At 34.5% G+C, this 17,451-nt stretch overlaps 1 protein-coding gene across 1 annotated transcript; it reads right to left on the reverse strand.

The window, feature by feature from the left end:
* Positions 1-5,569: 5,569 nt before the first annotated feature.
* Positions 5,570-9,370, reverse strand: LOC133326941 (uncharacterized). The gene is made up of 2 exons (XM_061535553.1): positions 9,353-9,370; positions 5,570-5,902 (listed from the first exon to the last, which is right to left on the reverse strand). Exons 1-2 carry the CDS (start codon positions 9,365-9,367, stop codon positions 5,582-5,584), a joined length of 336 nt encoding a protein of 111 aa, XP_061391537.1. The 5' UTR covers positions 9,368-9,370; the 3' UTR covers positions 5,570-5,581.
* Positions 9,371-17,451: the final 8,081 nt, after the last annotated feature.

Genomic DNA, 17,451 nt, shown 5'->3' on the forward strand with positions numbered 1-17,451 from the left:
ACAGCCCCATAAAATAGTTCAACATTTGATTGAAAAGTTGTTTTGTTTTTGATTTTTAATTGGCGCGTTAAAATCTAACCAAAATATCAAGTTACATAATTCCTAGATAGTTGGGGGTTTTTTTAAAATTTAGTAATTTACTTGGAAAAGTAAAATTTTACTAATGAGTCTGTGTTCCCAATTCCAACACGTGTTTAATTTGTAAAATGTGTGAAACACTTTCTTCTAAGATTATGATCTATATATGCAAACTAGTTAGGGGATTAATGTATACCTGGCATATTGGAACACACCATATTTGGAATAAGTGTAAAGGGAACCAAAAAGATCGGAACTATGAAAATTTCTAGTAAAAACTGTACAAAAATGTTATTCATTCGGTTTGACTCGGATGACGGCCATTGGAGTCATGAGGAGACAACCAGATGCAGTTTTCGGGGTGCAGACATTAGGCGAACTATTGGAATTTATAAAAATTACCTTGGATACAGATTATGGTAAAAGACTTAACTAACAAAACTAAAGTGGTATACAAATCAAGTGTTTGAAAGATTGTCTGATTACTGATGTAATTTGATCGGAAATATGAAGGGTAGAGAATAACCCTATGTAAGCGAAATGGATTACACGGGTACAAACTTTATTTTCCATCTACCAGGAGAAGAAAATACATCGAATTTGCTTCATCCGCAATCTGAAATTGAAGACATCAACTAATTTATCTGGGATTATTATTAAATTGTGATGCATGTCATTTGAAGGACATGCATCATTTCCAATCTGGTCTAGTGTCAACTAAGGTTTTCTAAGCAAGGATCGGGTAAAAGTGGAAGAGGACAATGAAAACATGTCGTTGGGAATCCTTTTTAAAATCTTATAAGCTAATTTTTTTACAAAATTTTGAGACAAAAAATCCAGTCCAGTGGTACAGTATATGGTTTAAAAAAATATTGAAAAATCGTCACGTAAAAAAATAACCTACATTAGCCACAAACAATGATATAATACTTTTTCTTAATTAACTTTCATCACACCATTACTTAAAAACTTAACCTACGACGAAAATGTCCTTTTGGGTTCTTTTATACTTTCCACGGGTTTTTCCCATAAGGAATTTTCCATCAACAAGACCAAAAGATCGATTTTGTTACATAGCAATACAACGGTACGGTACGCACTCCCCAAATACTCAGTATTTTGGGGATTTTGGACACACTTTCAACCGAATTGGCTGTAATTATGTAAAAGCGTAACCGCCACAATATGGTACCCCCCTAATAGGGTGATTTTTGACTCGTTTTCCAATCAAATTGGCGCCCAAAAATTTGTATTATAGAGCCAATTTGGTATTTTGAGAATTTTGGACACATTTTTCAACTGAATTAGCTGTAATTTGGTATTTTTTTATTCTCATTTGCTGTCAAATCTCAACGAAATAATGAATTCAATATAATGATCAGTGCTGGGCCGAGTTTTATGCCCTTCACCACACTGTGTTACAGGGTATTATGTCTTTGTGCATATGTTTGTAACAGGCAAAAGGAACCGATATAGACACATGGTTCCTTTTGAGAATATGCATAGAATCACTTTCTAAATCGATTTATGCATGTCCGTCCGTCTGTCTGTCCATGTTAAATTGTAAACAAAGTACAGGTCGCATTTATGATCCGATTTGGATGAAAGTTGGCATAGGTCACTTGTTTGGCCCAAAGACGAATTCTATTGAAATTGGGAAAAATCGGTTCGGATTTAGATATAGCTCCCATATATATTATCGCCCGATTTAATGTAAATGGTGTACCAAAGTACCTATATATATTTCCATTTGCTCGAAATTTGGCACAGCGTACGAAATTAGGACTATTGTGGTGTGTGCTAAGTTTCGTGAAAATCGGTTCAGATTTAGATATAGCTCTCATATATAGTTTCGTCCGATTTTCTGTAAATGGTGCACCAAAGTCCCTATATATCCTTGGATTAGCACGAAATTTGTCATAGCGTACTCGATTAAGTCTAGAATGATGTGTGCTAAGTTTCGTGAAAATCGGTTCAGATTAAGATATAGCTCCCATATATAGTTTCGTCCGATTTTCTGTAAATGGTGCACCAATTTCCCAACATATATTTCGATTTGCACAAAATTTGGCATAGCGTACTCAATTCCAGCTAGAATGATGTTTGTTGAGTTTCGTGCAAATCGGTCTAGACTTAGATATAACTCCTACATATAGTTTCGTCCGATTTTATGGAAATGGTGCACCAAAAGTACCAAAGTCCCTATATATCTTTCGATTTGCACGCAATTTAGTATAGCCTACGAAATTAAGTCTAGAGTTATGTGTGCTAAGTTTCGTGAAATTCGGTTCAGATTTAGATATAGCTCCCATACATAGTTTCCTCCAATTTTATGGAAATGGTGCACCAAAAGTACCAAGGTCCCTATATATCTTTCTTTCCCATTTGTATGTTTTAGGTAAATGTTGCACCGGTTGACACGAAACGTTGAATACACCCAAAGTGGTGAAGGGAATCATATCACAAAAAAATAAATTTTCGGTCTACTTCATCCCAAAATCATTGTCCCCATCTCCATGTAAAATTTCCATATTTCCTTCACCCTGGGTTGTGTTGTGATGTTCGGCTTATAATTGTACCCCATACATCGATTCGAAAAAATCACAAAAAATAAGTTTTCGGTCCACTTCATCCTGAAATCATTATCCCCATCTTCATGTAAAATTTCGCGTTTTCGTTCGGCCCATAATTGCGGTATCTGGACAAAAATTAAGTAAGATCGCCAACCTAATCGCATCTAATTCACTTGATGCGATTGTAGCGAAAATCGATTTCCAAATATAAATATATTGTTACAAATTTTAATAGCAATACCGGTAACCACAGCTTTAGCTGAAAGAAGGTACAGGTCCACGTCGTAGCTGAAAAATCAAATACAAATCCCACGTTTTTCTGTCTATGCATAAATCTAAAAAAAAAAAAAAACAGTGAGCGGAGCTGTATAGTCGGACGGGGCCGACCATATGATACCCTATACAACTTCCACGAAAATCTATCTTTCTGTGGTTCTATATTCTAAACATGCAAAATATTTCGCGATATTTGCACCCTCGTGGCCGAGTAGAGGTCCTCAAGTATTACCAATATTCAGTACAGCCCTTCTAATTACTTGTCCAGATTCCCTTCACCATGGGTTTTGTTGTGATGTTCGGCTTTCAATTGTGGCCCATAAATAGACTCGAAAAAAGACAAAAAATAAGTTTTCGGTCCACTTCATCCCAATATTATTATCTGATCATCAACGAAAATTATAGGTATTGTCTTTGACCATACTTGGACCCTCAGGGAAAATTTCAAAGCGATCAGCGCTATATTTCCGCCCTCTTGTGTGTTAATGGGTTACTAAATAATATATCAGTACGTAAGCACCTAAATATTTAAGTGTAACTCCCACATACGACCATATAATTGGTATCAATTTAAAGGTCAACTAATCCTCTTGGGTCTTCTTATCTTCTCGGGCCTATGTCCTTCATCGGTAAATATATATGCTATAGAATACAAATTTTGTCATTTTTCACACAAAAGACAGGTTCCATTTGACCCGCTAAATAATGACTGGTCTTTATCAAAACAGGCATGCTTATTTTTTGGCCCAATCCCCTTCTTCATGCGGTGTTTGGACCATTATTGCGACCTCTAGAGCGACCAGAAAACCCGACAATAATACAGTTTTTGGTCCATTTCATCCCCTAAATATTAACCGATATTTTCCAAGAACAAAAGGGGTCTTTCGTGAAGATTGGTCCATAACTGTGACCTGTATCGTGTTTACAAATTATAATGGACAGACGGACGGACACACATGTCTAGATAGACTCAACTAGTCGAGATATGACGATCGGTACACTTAAAGGTGGGTATAGGACCAATATTTCGCGGTGTTACAAACTCTTGGGGCTGCACAAAGTTATAATACCCTGAGTAGATGATGACAACATAATCATCTACTCATTTCATCTCAAAATTTGACTTTTTTTCATTTCGCGCCATTTTGTTAATTTTTGTGCGACGTTAAGAATCCTAGTTCATACAAGAGCTAGACGTGTACTAGTTTGAATGCGTTTTGAATTTTTCGATTCGGACTTTCCATTGGTTGGAAATCATGCCCGCCGTTCATTTGCCAGCCGTTTGAAGATCGGAAATTGGGGGCAAGTGTTTTGACTTAAGATCATCCCAAGTGACGAATCATTAATCTATGCGTATTATTCCGAAACAAGACAGCACACATATTCAAGCAATTTTTTTTCCTGGAAGAAGCACTTCGAACGAAATGGTCACCTGTGTCATGCCGACTGTTCGTTTGGGAAAGAATAAAACCATTTTTTATTATGAATATTCAAATATTCACTATTATGCCAGAAATATGTATAGTAGCATTCTTACCATATACTAGAGACAGCAATCTTTCTTAACTAGGCAGCCCAATAATTGTAATTAGAGATACATCGATCAGCAATGACAGCATATTGGTTCTGGCAGCACTATTTCATGGCATTATCAATATATTGACCCACACAATTATAACGACTAATATCTTGGTGCCTTAGAGCACATTTTATTAACTCATAAAAAAGATTAACGATTAAATATGAATATGCAAATGTAGATGACAAAGAGAAAGCTTTTGGATTAAACAAAAAAATATATTTTTCTTCTGACACCGCAAATAATCTTCCACACTTCTCACCTAATAATAATTTATGCAATTTTTTGTATGAATAACATTTATACAAATGATGTTGTTGTAATTAACATATTTCCAAAGAAATCTTAACAGTGGCTGATAAAATGTCACGTTCAATTTATTATCGTTAATTTTTGGAACAGAAACAAAATAACTTTTGTTTTTGTTTTCACTCAATACAATAAATACGAATATGGTTAATTCGCAATATATGAAAACACCTTGAATGCCATTAATACAGGTCGGAATTGGAATATGGGCCATAGATATTCCACGCCCTAATATTTATAAACAAACCAAATTCTTCACATTTTGCATAAAAATCAAAGAAACTTTTCGTATAGATTTTCGAAACAATGAAAGTGAGATGATGGTTAGCAACATCAAAATATCAAAGTGGAACGCTTGGAAAAATAAACCATTATAACAAATATTTGGCTTAAAATGTTCTGGGTTTCTTTTCTCCTCTTCAGATGTAACACTTTCTCTTTTCTTTGTTTCTTTTTCTAATCGTTTTAGATGATATTTATGGTTATTAGTGTTTCATATTTATTTTCGTATTGTTTCTTTTTTTACAAATACCAAAAAAAGTCTAAAAACATATTAACATTAGCTCTTGGCTATGCGACACAGAAAAAAACTGATCTTAAGTTAATTATTTTTGTTTCGTAAAAATATTGTAAAAGTAGTAGTAAAGAAAAGATATAGCACTTTATCACAGCACTTATACAACTAAGTTTGTTTTATTATTTTAATTTTAATAAATATACACATATACAATTATTCCCCTAGGTTAGTTTTCAGTTTCACTCTCCCTCACTGGACCAGCAGCGATATTTTACCATTAAATTTCCCATTAACATTACTGGGCATATAGTAGACGGGGTAGGCACCTTCGGCAAAATTCAATGCCGATCCTTTCCTAGCCATTGACAATTGTCCCTTGGGGATATTTGCTTTCGGCACTATCTCCATTTCTAGTGGTACGAAAACATTTTTCAATTCTCCTCGATGATTGGTGATCTTTTGGCTGGTATATGGTTCATAGGGTATTACGATGGTACTAATCGGTGAATCTTTCATGGGGCGAGCATCTGTTGAGAGAATTCCCACGGCTGAGAGAAATAGTAGCGAACACTGAAATGAAGAAAATATTTATGTTACAAAATTGTAATATTTCGAAAACTTAATTAAAATTATTTCTATACAAACAAAGAAAATTTGGCCTCTGGCCATTTTGAAAAATATGTGAAATTTATTTAAGCGCCACGCATGTGCTTACCCTACAAACCCAGCAGACAATTTTTTGATTGGCAAAGTTCATTAAAACCAGTACAAAATTTTTACCCTACAAACCCAGCAGACGATTTTTTGATTAGCAAAGTTCATTAAAACCAGTACAAAATTTGGGGTTATTTTCTAAAAATTCGGTCAAAAATTTAGCGATCCGAAATCGCTATTTGCGATCTCACAAATATATTTTATCATAATGATTTATATTTATGGAAAATATATTTTTCCAATTTTATTAGTGTTCCTGATATAAGGGATTTTGAGCACGGATAATATGTTACTAAATAATATACGAATACGGAGATACCTGTAAATATGTAAGTGCAACTCCCACATCCGAGCACATACAACAATATAATTGGTCTTAATTTAAAGGTCAATCACTATATCTATGATATAATATCAACTTCTCGGGACCATGTCCTTCAGTGGTAAATATATATGCTATAGAATACAAATTTTGTAATATTTCATACAAAAGTATGGGTTCATTTGACCCGCTAAATATCGACCGATCTTTATCAAAACAGGCATGCTTTTTCTTTGGTCTGATCCCCTTCTCCATGCAACATTTCACGATGTTCGGCCCATTTTCTGGAGCGACCAGAAAACCCGACAAAAAAATTAGTATTTGGTCCGTTTCATCCCCTAAATATTAACCGATTTTTCCCAAAAACAAAAGGGGTCTTCATTGGCCAGAACCCATCCTACATGCAAAATTTCGTGAAGATTGGTCCATAACTGTGGCCAGTATCGTGTTTACAAATTATAATGGACATACCTACGGACGGACACACATGTCTAGATCGACTCAGCTAGTCGATATATGACGATCGGTATACTTAAAGGTGGGTCTAGGACCAATATTTCGCGGCGTTACAAACTTTTGGGGCTGCACAAAGCTATAATACCCTGACAATAAATCCATGTCTTGAGGGACTATTAATAAATTTTCTTTAAATAAGCAACGCTTTACAGGACTATTAAAAAATATCCTTTTAAAAACTCTACGCCTTTAAAAGCTATTAAAAAATATGCTTTAAAAAAATCCACGCCTTGCAGGAATATTAAAATATATTCTTTTTAAAAATCTACGCCATGAAGGACTGTTAAAAATATTAATTTAAAATATTCACTCCACGAGTTAAGAAGTATTAAAAATATACTTCTAAAACATCCGACTTGCAGAACAATTAAAAATATTGTTTTACTATATCTACGCCTTGAAGAACTATTAATTTTGATACCTTACACAACTATGTTGTCAGGGTATTATAGCTTTGTGCGCCCTACTAAATGTGGGTCCTAGACCCACCTTTAAGTATACCAATAGTCATATTTCGACTAGCTGAGCCAATGTAGACATGTGTGTTCGTCCGTCCGTCCAGCTGTCCATTATAATTTGTAAACACGATACAGGCCACAGTTACAGAACAATCTTTACGAAATTTTGCATGAAGAATGAGTTCTGGCCAATGAAGACCCCTATTGGTTTTGGTAAAGATCGGTTAATATTTAGGGGATGAAATGGACCAAAAACTTTATTTTTGTCTGATTTTCAGGTCGCTCGAAAGGCCGCAATTATGGCCTGAACATTTTTACATGGAGAAGAAGATCGGGTCAAAGAATAAGCATGCCAGTTTTGATAAAGATCGGTTAAGCGATTTAGCGGATGTTTCTATATGCCACAATTGAAAGCCGAACATTACAACACAACCCACGGAATATAGACAAGTAATTAGAAGTGTTGTACTGAATATTAGTAATATTTGTTGACCTCGAGTCGGTCAAATATCGCAAAATATTGTCCATGTCCAACTATACTGCTCCGCTCACTGGTTTTAATCAATGAACGTCCTGAAAGTCTATTTACAAATATTCTTTAAATAAATAAATCCACGTCCTGAAAGTCTATTTAAAAAAAAAATCTTTAAATAAATAAATAAATCCACGTCCCGAAAATCCACGCCTTAAATGAATATTGCAATATATTTCAAAAAATTCACTCCTTCAAAGAGACTATTGAAAATATATATTTTTTTAAAAATTCCACGCCATGAAGGACTATTAAAATAATATTTAAAAAATCCAAGCCACGAAGGGCCATTAAAATGATAATCAAAAGGACAATTAAAAATGTTTTTTTACCAAATCCATGCATTAAAAAGATCTATTAAATTTTTTTTAAGTAGACGCCTTCAAAAGGAATATTAGAAATGTTTTTGTTTTAAAGTCCACGTTTTCAAAGGAACTGTTAGAAATGTTTTTTAAAGTACACGGTTCCAAAAGGTCTATTAAAAGTATTGTTTAAAAAATCCACGCTTAGTAGACTAATAGAAAATCATTCTTTTACAAAGTCTACGCCTTGAAAGATTATTAACAATATTAAACAAAACATCAACGTCTTAAAGGACTATTAATTTTTTTTTAAATCCACGCTCTGAAGGACTTTTAAAAATGTTTCTTTAAAAAGGCATCGCCTGAAAGGATAAATGTTCTAAAAAGAATAAAAGAAAATAGTATTTAAAAAATTCCAGCTTTGAAGGACTTTCAAAAATAGTCTTTAAATAAATCGACCTTGAAGGACATTTACAAATATTCTAAAATCAATTTAAAGCCCTTGGCTTCTTTAAAAACCCCCACTTTTAAAGCTTTTACACCTGTCAAGTCCATTTAAAATCAACGACTAGAAAGAGTAGTTTAACAAATCCACATCTTGAATGTCCTTTACAAATATTACATTAAAATATACCGGCCTTTATGCACTTTAAGTTTACTCCACCCAAATGTAAGTCCTATGCAAATTAGCCAGTTTCGGTCCAGATTTGTATATAGTTATTATAGTTATTCACATTAGATTTAAGTTATATTATCCAAATTGCAATTTTTTGTACAACAAAACGTGTTTTTTGGCATTCAAACAATCCGCAAACATGTAGCCCGTACGAGTTTAGGTGGGTCCCAGGCAGAGTAGATATTGGTATTAGTGTATATTGGTCCTTTTACACGTCCTTTGCTCATAAACCCTTATATCTATGTAACTGCTGCGATTTGATTCGTTCTCAGTCGAAGGTAAATTACGAATGGGTTCTCAGTCGAAGGTAAATATCCTTTTAAAACCCTACGTCACTTATATTTATTTCACATTCGCTTATCACTTTAATATCACTAATTCTTAACAAAATATATTTTTGATTTTCAATATTTGAAAAAATTTAAAGTTCATAATTTTTTTATTTTTCTTTCATTGCATTACAGTTTATATTTATATGTTTAAATATATCATTTAATTACCAAATGAAATTTCATTTTATTTTTTAAATTTTTTCAATTCGATTCACTGCACTTGAACACTTTGTAATCCTTGTTTGGCCAAACAATAAATGTTTTATGGCTGTCGTTGTGACAGTGAGCAGGATCCTTCGCTACAAGCTAGTAACAATTGCGAAGCTTTATAGCCGAACTAACTTTACGCTGTGATTAACAACTTGAGCTGTATGCAGTGACTAAAGTTTTTCAAATATTTCTATAAAGTTTTATTCACAAAAAAGTGATGGTGGCTGTAATGCGGTTGATGGGGATGACGACGATGATGATGATGATGATGTCGGCGGCGGCGGCAATTCGTCTCCCGAAATCGTCTGTGATTATTTTTTGCCTCAAAAGAAAACAAATTAAATAAAATTGATTGTCTTAGATTGCCGAAATTTTGTTTTTGTGTTTTTTTTTTAATTTTTTTATATATTTATTGTTTTTTTCTTTTTTTGGCATTTGTGTATGAACGTACTCTTCCCTATGCTCAGTTCAGCTTATGCATGTTTGCCGCAGTTTGGGATTGGCAATACCAAAAAGTATATCGACAAGATGCCACCACCATCCCCATCATCATCATCGCCATCGCATTATCTCTTTAATACCCTCTTTTATATTCATAATGTCTTTACTAACTAACTTCAGTTCATCATTCATGGTGATGAAAGAGGAGAGGTTGAACCAGTCAAAGAAACAAATCAAATGATTTTTTTTCTGTTTGTTTGTTTGAAAAAAAGGGGAAAAACTAGGTTTGGCTTTGGATCGCTGCTGACGTTGATGTTGACGTCAACGTTAACTAAACCCTGTGCCTAATGATGCAAACGCAGACGCTGATAATATCAGCAGCATTGTTGCCAGTATCATTATTGCTCGTGTTTGATGTTCATTCACACATTCCAAAACAGCTATCAGTCATTGGTACTATAAGTGAGTAGTACTAGCAAAAGTGTGATTATATATAGAAATATTTTGGGGGCATTTGGTACATCATTTAAATGAAATCGGGAGAAAAGTATATAGGAGCTGTATACCAATCTGATTAGATATAATTATTTACGCTTGGTCAAATGATGTCTCAACCGAACAAACTTTGGATATGTGGTGAACAATTTACATGAAATCGAACAAGAATTTTCTTATATGAGTTAAAACTTGGTAATAGTTCTGCAAAGGCTGCAGGCAACATAAACCAAGAGTTTGGGGAGAATACGATCGGTAAGTTCGAAAATTTTCGGAATGGCGATTTTTCACTTCTGTAAAGAATGGTGGCCTGAAGGCTGTAGTGGAAATGGATCCAGCTGTATCCACGAGGGAACTTGCTATCAGGATGAAAGTTCATCGTACAACGATATTGAGACACCTTTCTGAGATTGGCAAGGTTAAGAAGATGGGCAAGTGGGTACCGCACGCTCTGACAGAGCAAAATAAAACAATTGCGAAACTGAACGAACTGGAATATGACATTTTGCAGCATCCACCATATTCACCGGATCTCTTGATGACCGATTTTAATTTTTTGAAGCATTTAGTGCTGTTTTTAAGGGGCAAACACTATGAAAATGAAGACAGCATAAAAACTCGATATCAGAGTTTAATTATACCCTACACAACTATGTTGTCAGGGTATTATAGCTTTGTGCAGCCCCAAAAGTTTGTAACGCCGCGAAATATTGGTCCTAGACCCACCTTTAAGTATACCGATCGTCATATCTCGACTAGCTAAGTCGATCTAGACATGTGTATCCGTCCGTCTGTCCATTATAATTTGTAAACACGATACAGGCCACAGTACGATGGGTTTTGGCCAATGAAGACCCCTATTGTTTTCGGGAAAGATCGATTAATATTTAGGGGATGAAATGGACCAAATACTAAATTTTTGTCGGTTTTTCTGGTCGCTCCAGAGGCCGCAATTATGGCCCAAACATCGAAAAGGGGATCAGGCCAAAGAATAAGCATGCCTGTTTTCATAAAGATCGGTCAATATTTAGTGGGTCAAATGGACCCTGACTTTTGTGTGAAAAATGACAAAATTTGTATTCTATAGCGTATATATTTACCCCTGAAGGACATAGACCCGAAAAGTTTATATTATATCCAAGAGGAGTGGTTGACTTTTAAATTAATACCAATTATATTGTTGTATGTGCTCGGATGTGGGGGTTACACCTAAATATTTACAGGTATTTCCGTATTCGTATATTATTTAGTAACCCATTATAACTCTAGAGAGCGGAACTATAGCGCTGATCGCTTTGAAATGTTCCATGAGGTTCCAGTTATGGTCAAGGACAACGCCTATAATTTTCGGTGATGATCAGATAATAATTTTGAAGTGGACCGAAAACTTGATTTTTTTGTGTTATTATCGGGTCGATCTATAGACCACAAATTAAAGCCGAACATCACAACACAACCCACGGTGAAGGGAATCTGGACAATAGCTGTACTGAATACTCGTAATATTCGGAAAATATGTCAGTTTGAGGAAGAGTTTCTGTTTACCACTAATCGGGCAAGGGGTGCAAATATCACGAATTATTGCCCAGGCTCGGAATATACATCCGCAGAAAATTTGAGTTCCGTTTTAGTTGTGTAGGGTATCGTATGGTCGGCCCCGTTCGACTATACTGCTCCTCTCACTGTTTTTTTTTTTAATTTCGTTGGGAGACGAGTATTGAAGCGAATGGAGCATACTTTGATTGAATAAACAGCTTTTGAAGAAAGATATACCCTTTTATATAATCACTTAAGAATCCGATATTTCATACGCACCAACCTAATATATTTAAATATAAGCATATCTCAAGAAAACTTAATAGACGTCACCAAAAGATGGAGGATAGACTAAATTTGTCATTCAGTTTGTAACACCTCTTGATCAGATTAGCAACATTTGGCCCAAGTTCCAGAGTTTCGCCACATAATGGTTGATTTTCTAGGTTATCGTTGGGTGACAAATTTTCCTACACAAAATTATCAGTACCGCTACCCATAGTAGTAGTAGCCCTAATTTGGTTTTCTTGGTTCCCATTGGGTGCCACATCTTCATACCAAAAAATTTAAGTATCGGTTTACGTTTTGGTATAACTCAGATAATGATAAAGATACCGTTCACAAGACAGTGGTACAGGTTATTCTGTATGTTGAATTTGACGAAAATCGGTTGAGATTTGGATATAGCTCGCATATATAGGTTTGTCCGATTCGAAATTTTGTATAAATTGGTACAGATTTCAATATAGCTCCCATATATATTTTCGTACGATTTTAAGGAAACGGAGCACTGAAGACCCTATTTTTCTTTCGATTTACACGGTTCAGATTCAGATTTTTGTTTTATGTAAACTCTCAATGTTTGTTCGATTGAGGTTAAGAAATTTGGAATACCATGCCCTATCAAGTTCATAATGAGGTGTGCAAAGTTTCGTTAAAATCGGTACAGATTTAGATATAGGTCCCATATGTATTTTCGTCCGATTTCATTAAAATTATGCCCCAATGCTTTCGATTTACACGAAAATTGGCAGAGTCTATTGAGTTTAGAATGATGTGTGTTAAAATCGGTTGAAATTTAGATATAACTCCCACATATATTTCTTTCCGGTGAACCGAAGACATGTATTTTCTTCCATATATATGAAATTTGCACAGCGTGTTGTATTACGTCTAGAATGACGTGTGTTAAGTTTTTTGAAAAATATGTTCAGATGTTAATATATCCTCTCATTGCTCCCAGAGATAATTTTGCTTGATTTCATACAAATGATACGCTAAAGAACCCAAGTCGGCCCGATTTAAGAATTGTATGTTTTTTCATGGTCCCCATAGAAAGGCTCCGCCCCATTTTCAGTATTATTATCGGTTTAACTGAATTTTCTCATCGAAGTGGCTATAATTTGGCATATCGGATTCCTGGTGAGTAAAAAACCTTTTTTCGGAAATATGTATAAGTTAATGAAAATGAATGAGAAATCCATTGAAAAAATCCAGTAAGGAAAGTATTAAAGTCGGACGGGGCAGACTATATGATACCCTTCACCACTGTCCATTTATTCACCAAAAGATGCATCCTAACAGAAGGGTCATTAACATGAAATTGGATCAACTAAAATATGTTACCTTTATCTAAATGTGAATCGACTTAGATCAATCCATAAACATGCCATTCGTTTGTTACAATGGGACAAAAATATGTAAATCGATTTAAAGCAAATCGGATGAAAATATGAACGGATTTCAACGAAACTTGTTATAGTTTATGTTAGACTAATTTATGTACGTTTTGTTCCTAATGGACATATTTTGGAACTATATCTAAATCTGGACCGATTCCAACAAAACTGTTGTGCAAAATTTTGTATCAATCGGCTTAACACAACATTCTAGTATCAATTCAGTACGCTATGCCAAATTTTGTGCAAATCAACAGCTATATAGGGACTTTGGTGAACCATTTTCCTTTAAATCGGTCGAACATATTTTATATACATCATTTCAAAACTCGGAAGATATATAGCTACTTTGGTACACCATTTACATTAAATCGGACAAAAATATATATGGGAGCTAAATCTAAATCTGAACCGATTTTTCCAATTTCAATAGGGTTCGTCCTTGGGCCAAATAGACGAGCTGTGCCAAATTTCATCAATGCGGATCATAAATGCGACCTGCACTATGTTTACAATTTAACATGAACAGACGAACGGACATGCATAAATCGACTTAAAAAGTGATTATATGCATATTGTCAAAAGGAACCTTGTGCCTATCTCGTTTCGTTTTGCCTGTTACCAAACATATGCACAAAGACATAATACCCTGTACCACAGTGTAGTGAAGGGTATAAATATTGCCTAATGAGACTAATATACACCTCAGGAAACACAAGAATTATAGAAGCGTGCCCATCTTTAAGGTACCACTGTCAAGTGTGACAGGACAATGGATTTTTCAGCTCTAAGTGCAACTCAAGCAAGGAAAGTTTCAGGCATTTCGTATCTCTGGCCACCATGACTTTGTGATTTAGCACGTAACGGTTTCCTCTTTAGGAGCCACATCAATTTAAGACCTTAAAGAAAGAGTTCGTGAGGCTATCGAGGAACAACGATATTTTCCGAATATACCTCGTTTACGTATGTGACTCACAAATCGCCTTGCATATTCTTTGGGATAATTTAATAATATTTATTTTAGGGGACACCAGCATTATCGTTTTGAAATGTGGGTAATTTTGTATCATTATTTATTAACTAATTTATTTATTTATTTTATTATTATTATTATTTTTTTTTTTTTTTGTTCTTTTCATTTCGATATAGCTTAATTTATCGCATTAAACACTGTACCACGACCAACCTTTATCCCCCATCCACAAATAAAATAGCACTGATGGCTGTCTGGATGGCTCATCACCATTGTCTATGAAAAATGATCGATGAGTTTTTTTTCGTTTTTGTCTTTTCAAAATTCTTAGTCAGTCAAATGCCACACAAGATATTTCAACTTCTCAGCATTGTTTACTTAAATTTACGATTACTTTAATTTTCTTCAAATAACATTATGAATATTTTTTTAAAAATTCCAAAATAAACATAACTTTATATAGGGAAGACGTTTAAAATGTATTACTGTTAAATATTTTTATGAATGATATGAAATAAAAATTATCGGAATTAGCAGAATACCCTTCTTCACTACACCAGGTGCTACAGATTAATGTGGCGCAGGGTATTATGTCTTTGTGCATATGTTTGTAACAGGCAAAAGGAAACGAAATAGACACATGGTTCCTTTTGAGAATATCTATAGAATTCTGAGACGATTTATCCATGTCCGTCTATTGAAATTAAATGACTCCATTTTATATGAATGATGTACCAAACTCCTAAAATTTGCCCGATTGAGACAAAATTTTGCACAGCGTATATAAAATATAAAATTTATATGTGGGACCTATATCTAAATCTGAGTCGATATTCTCGAAACTTAACACACCTCATTCTAGACTCAATTCAGTACGCTATGCCAAATTTGCTGGAAATCGAAATATATATAGGAGTTTTGGTGCAACATTTACATAAAATCGGACAAAAATATATATGTGAGCTATATTAAAATAAGAACCGATTTTCAGGTTCATAATCATTCATCATTCTAGACTTAAGATAATATAGGGACTTTGGTGCACCACCATAAGATATATAGGGACTTTGGTGCACCATTTACATAAAATGGGAAGAAAATATATATGAGAGCTATATCAAAATCTGAACCGAAACTTAGCACACATCATTCTGGACCAAATTCAGTACTCTATGCCAAATTTCGTGCAAATCGAAAGATATATAGGGACTTTGTTGCCTATATCAGACGAAAATATATATGGGAGCTATATCTAATAGTGTCCATCTCTTTTCCTTTTGTCTGTTACAAACAGATCCACAAAGACATAATACCCTGTACCACAGAGTGGTGAAAGGTATAATGATTAATATTGACCCAAGTCGGTATTCTGGGAAATTAGGATAAATTTTTCAGCCGAATATGCTGTGATTTGTATTCTCATTGGCTGTCAAATTTCACTAACCAAAATGATCAATATTGATCCCCGTTTTCGTATAGCCTCATAAAACGTTAGGTAATCATATTTTTTTAACATTAATCTAACTGAACTCGTCTATCAGACGAAACGGCTGAAGCTAGAATCTTGAAATTTTGGGTGAGGGTCACACTTGGTCCAAATGTGACAGATAAGGCTGGGTTTTTTGAAATTCGTACTAGAACGGTACGAAAAGTACTAAATGTGCCGCCATTTGTATTTGGCGAACTGGTGGAGCTAGAACACTGAAATTTGATTTGGTGGTCGTTGATGGAGTGTAGGATACATGTACCAAAGGGTTTTTGGAAATTCGAACTATAACTATCCGAAAAGTACGAAAATGTACCAAAATTTGGTACAATTCTATGGCATGTGAACGGATAGGGTTGAAAACTTAAAATTTGGAGTGTGAATTCAGGTTGAGAAGTAGGGTCCATTTAAGGAGATGGTTTTGAAAGCGTGTACTCATGTGTACGAAAAATACTATATGGTACTATATTTGGTACAAATTTAATTTGGAGATACAAATCGAGCTGGAATCATGGAATTTGAAATTAAAATTACGGTCGGAGTGTTAGATTGGGATATGAACGTAGTTTTAGAAATTTGTTACTTATGTGTACGAAACGTAGTAAATCGTACTAAATCCGTTCAGGATTTGGGTTATCCTATAGAGCGGTAACAATGAAATTTGGAGTCAGGATCACTGTAGGGGTGTGGGATTGGGGTCAGGATTCAGTTTAAGAAAATAATACTTATGGGTACTAAATTGTACTAAATTTGGTACAATTTGAATTTTAGGTGAACCAATAGAGCTAGAATCATGAAATTTGGAGTCAGGATCACTGTTTAGGTGTGTGTGAGATATGTAGGAAGTTTTAGAAATGTGTACTAATGTGTAGCAAATTAGGCACAATTTGAATTGTGAGTTAACCGATAGAGTTGGAATCCTGAAACTTGGATTTGGGATCACTGTGTTGGTGTAGGATTGGGGTATGTATGTATGGAAATTGGTACTACTATGTACTAAATTTAGTACGATTTGATTTTTGGGTGAACCGAAAGAGTTGGAATCCTGAAATTTTGATTTATGAACACTGTGGAAGTGTAGGATTGGGATATGGAGGAAGATGTGGAAATTGGTACTACTATGTACTAAATTTAGTACAATTTGAATTGTGGGTGAACCGATAGAGTTGGAATCCTGAAATTTTGATATATGATCACTGTGGAGGTGTAGAATTGGGGTATGTAGGAAATTCGTACTACTGTGTACTAAATTTGGTACAATTTTAATTGTGAGTGAAACGATAGAGTTGGAATCCTGAAACTTGGATTTAGGATCACTATGGGGGTGTAGGTTTGTGGTAAGAAGGAGGTTTTAGAAATTCGTACTACTGAAAATAAACTAATATGTTAATACATTTTGAAATATTTTCTACATTCGCTAACGAGGTTGTTTGTAACAGGCAAAAAT

This window comes from Musca vetustissima, unplaced genomic scaffold (assembly GCF_032173495.1).
Source record: "Musca vetustissima isolate MV318-11 ecotype Yass unplaced genomic scaffold, APGP_CSIRO_Mvet_v1 utg8292, whole genome shotgun sequence".
Lineage (NCBI taxonomy): Eukaryota > Metazoa > Arthropoda > Insecta > Diptera > Muscidae > Musca > Musca vetustissima.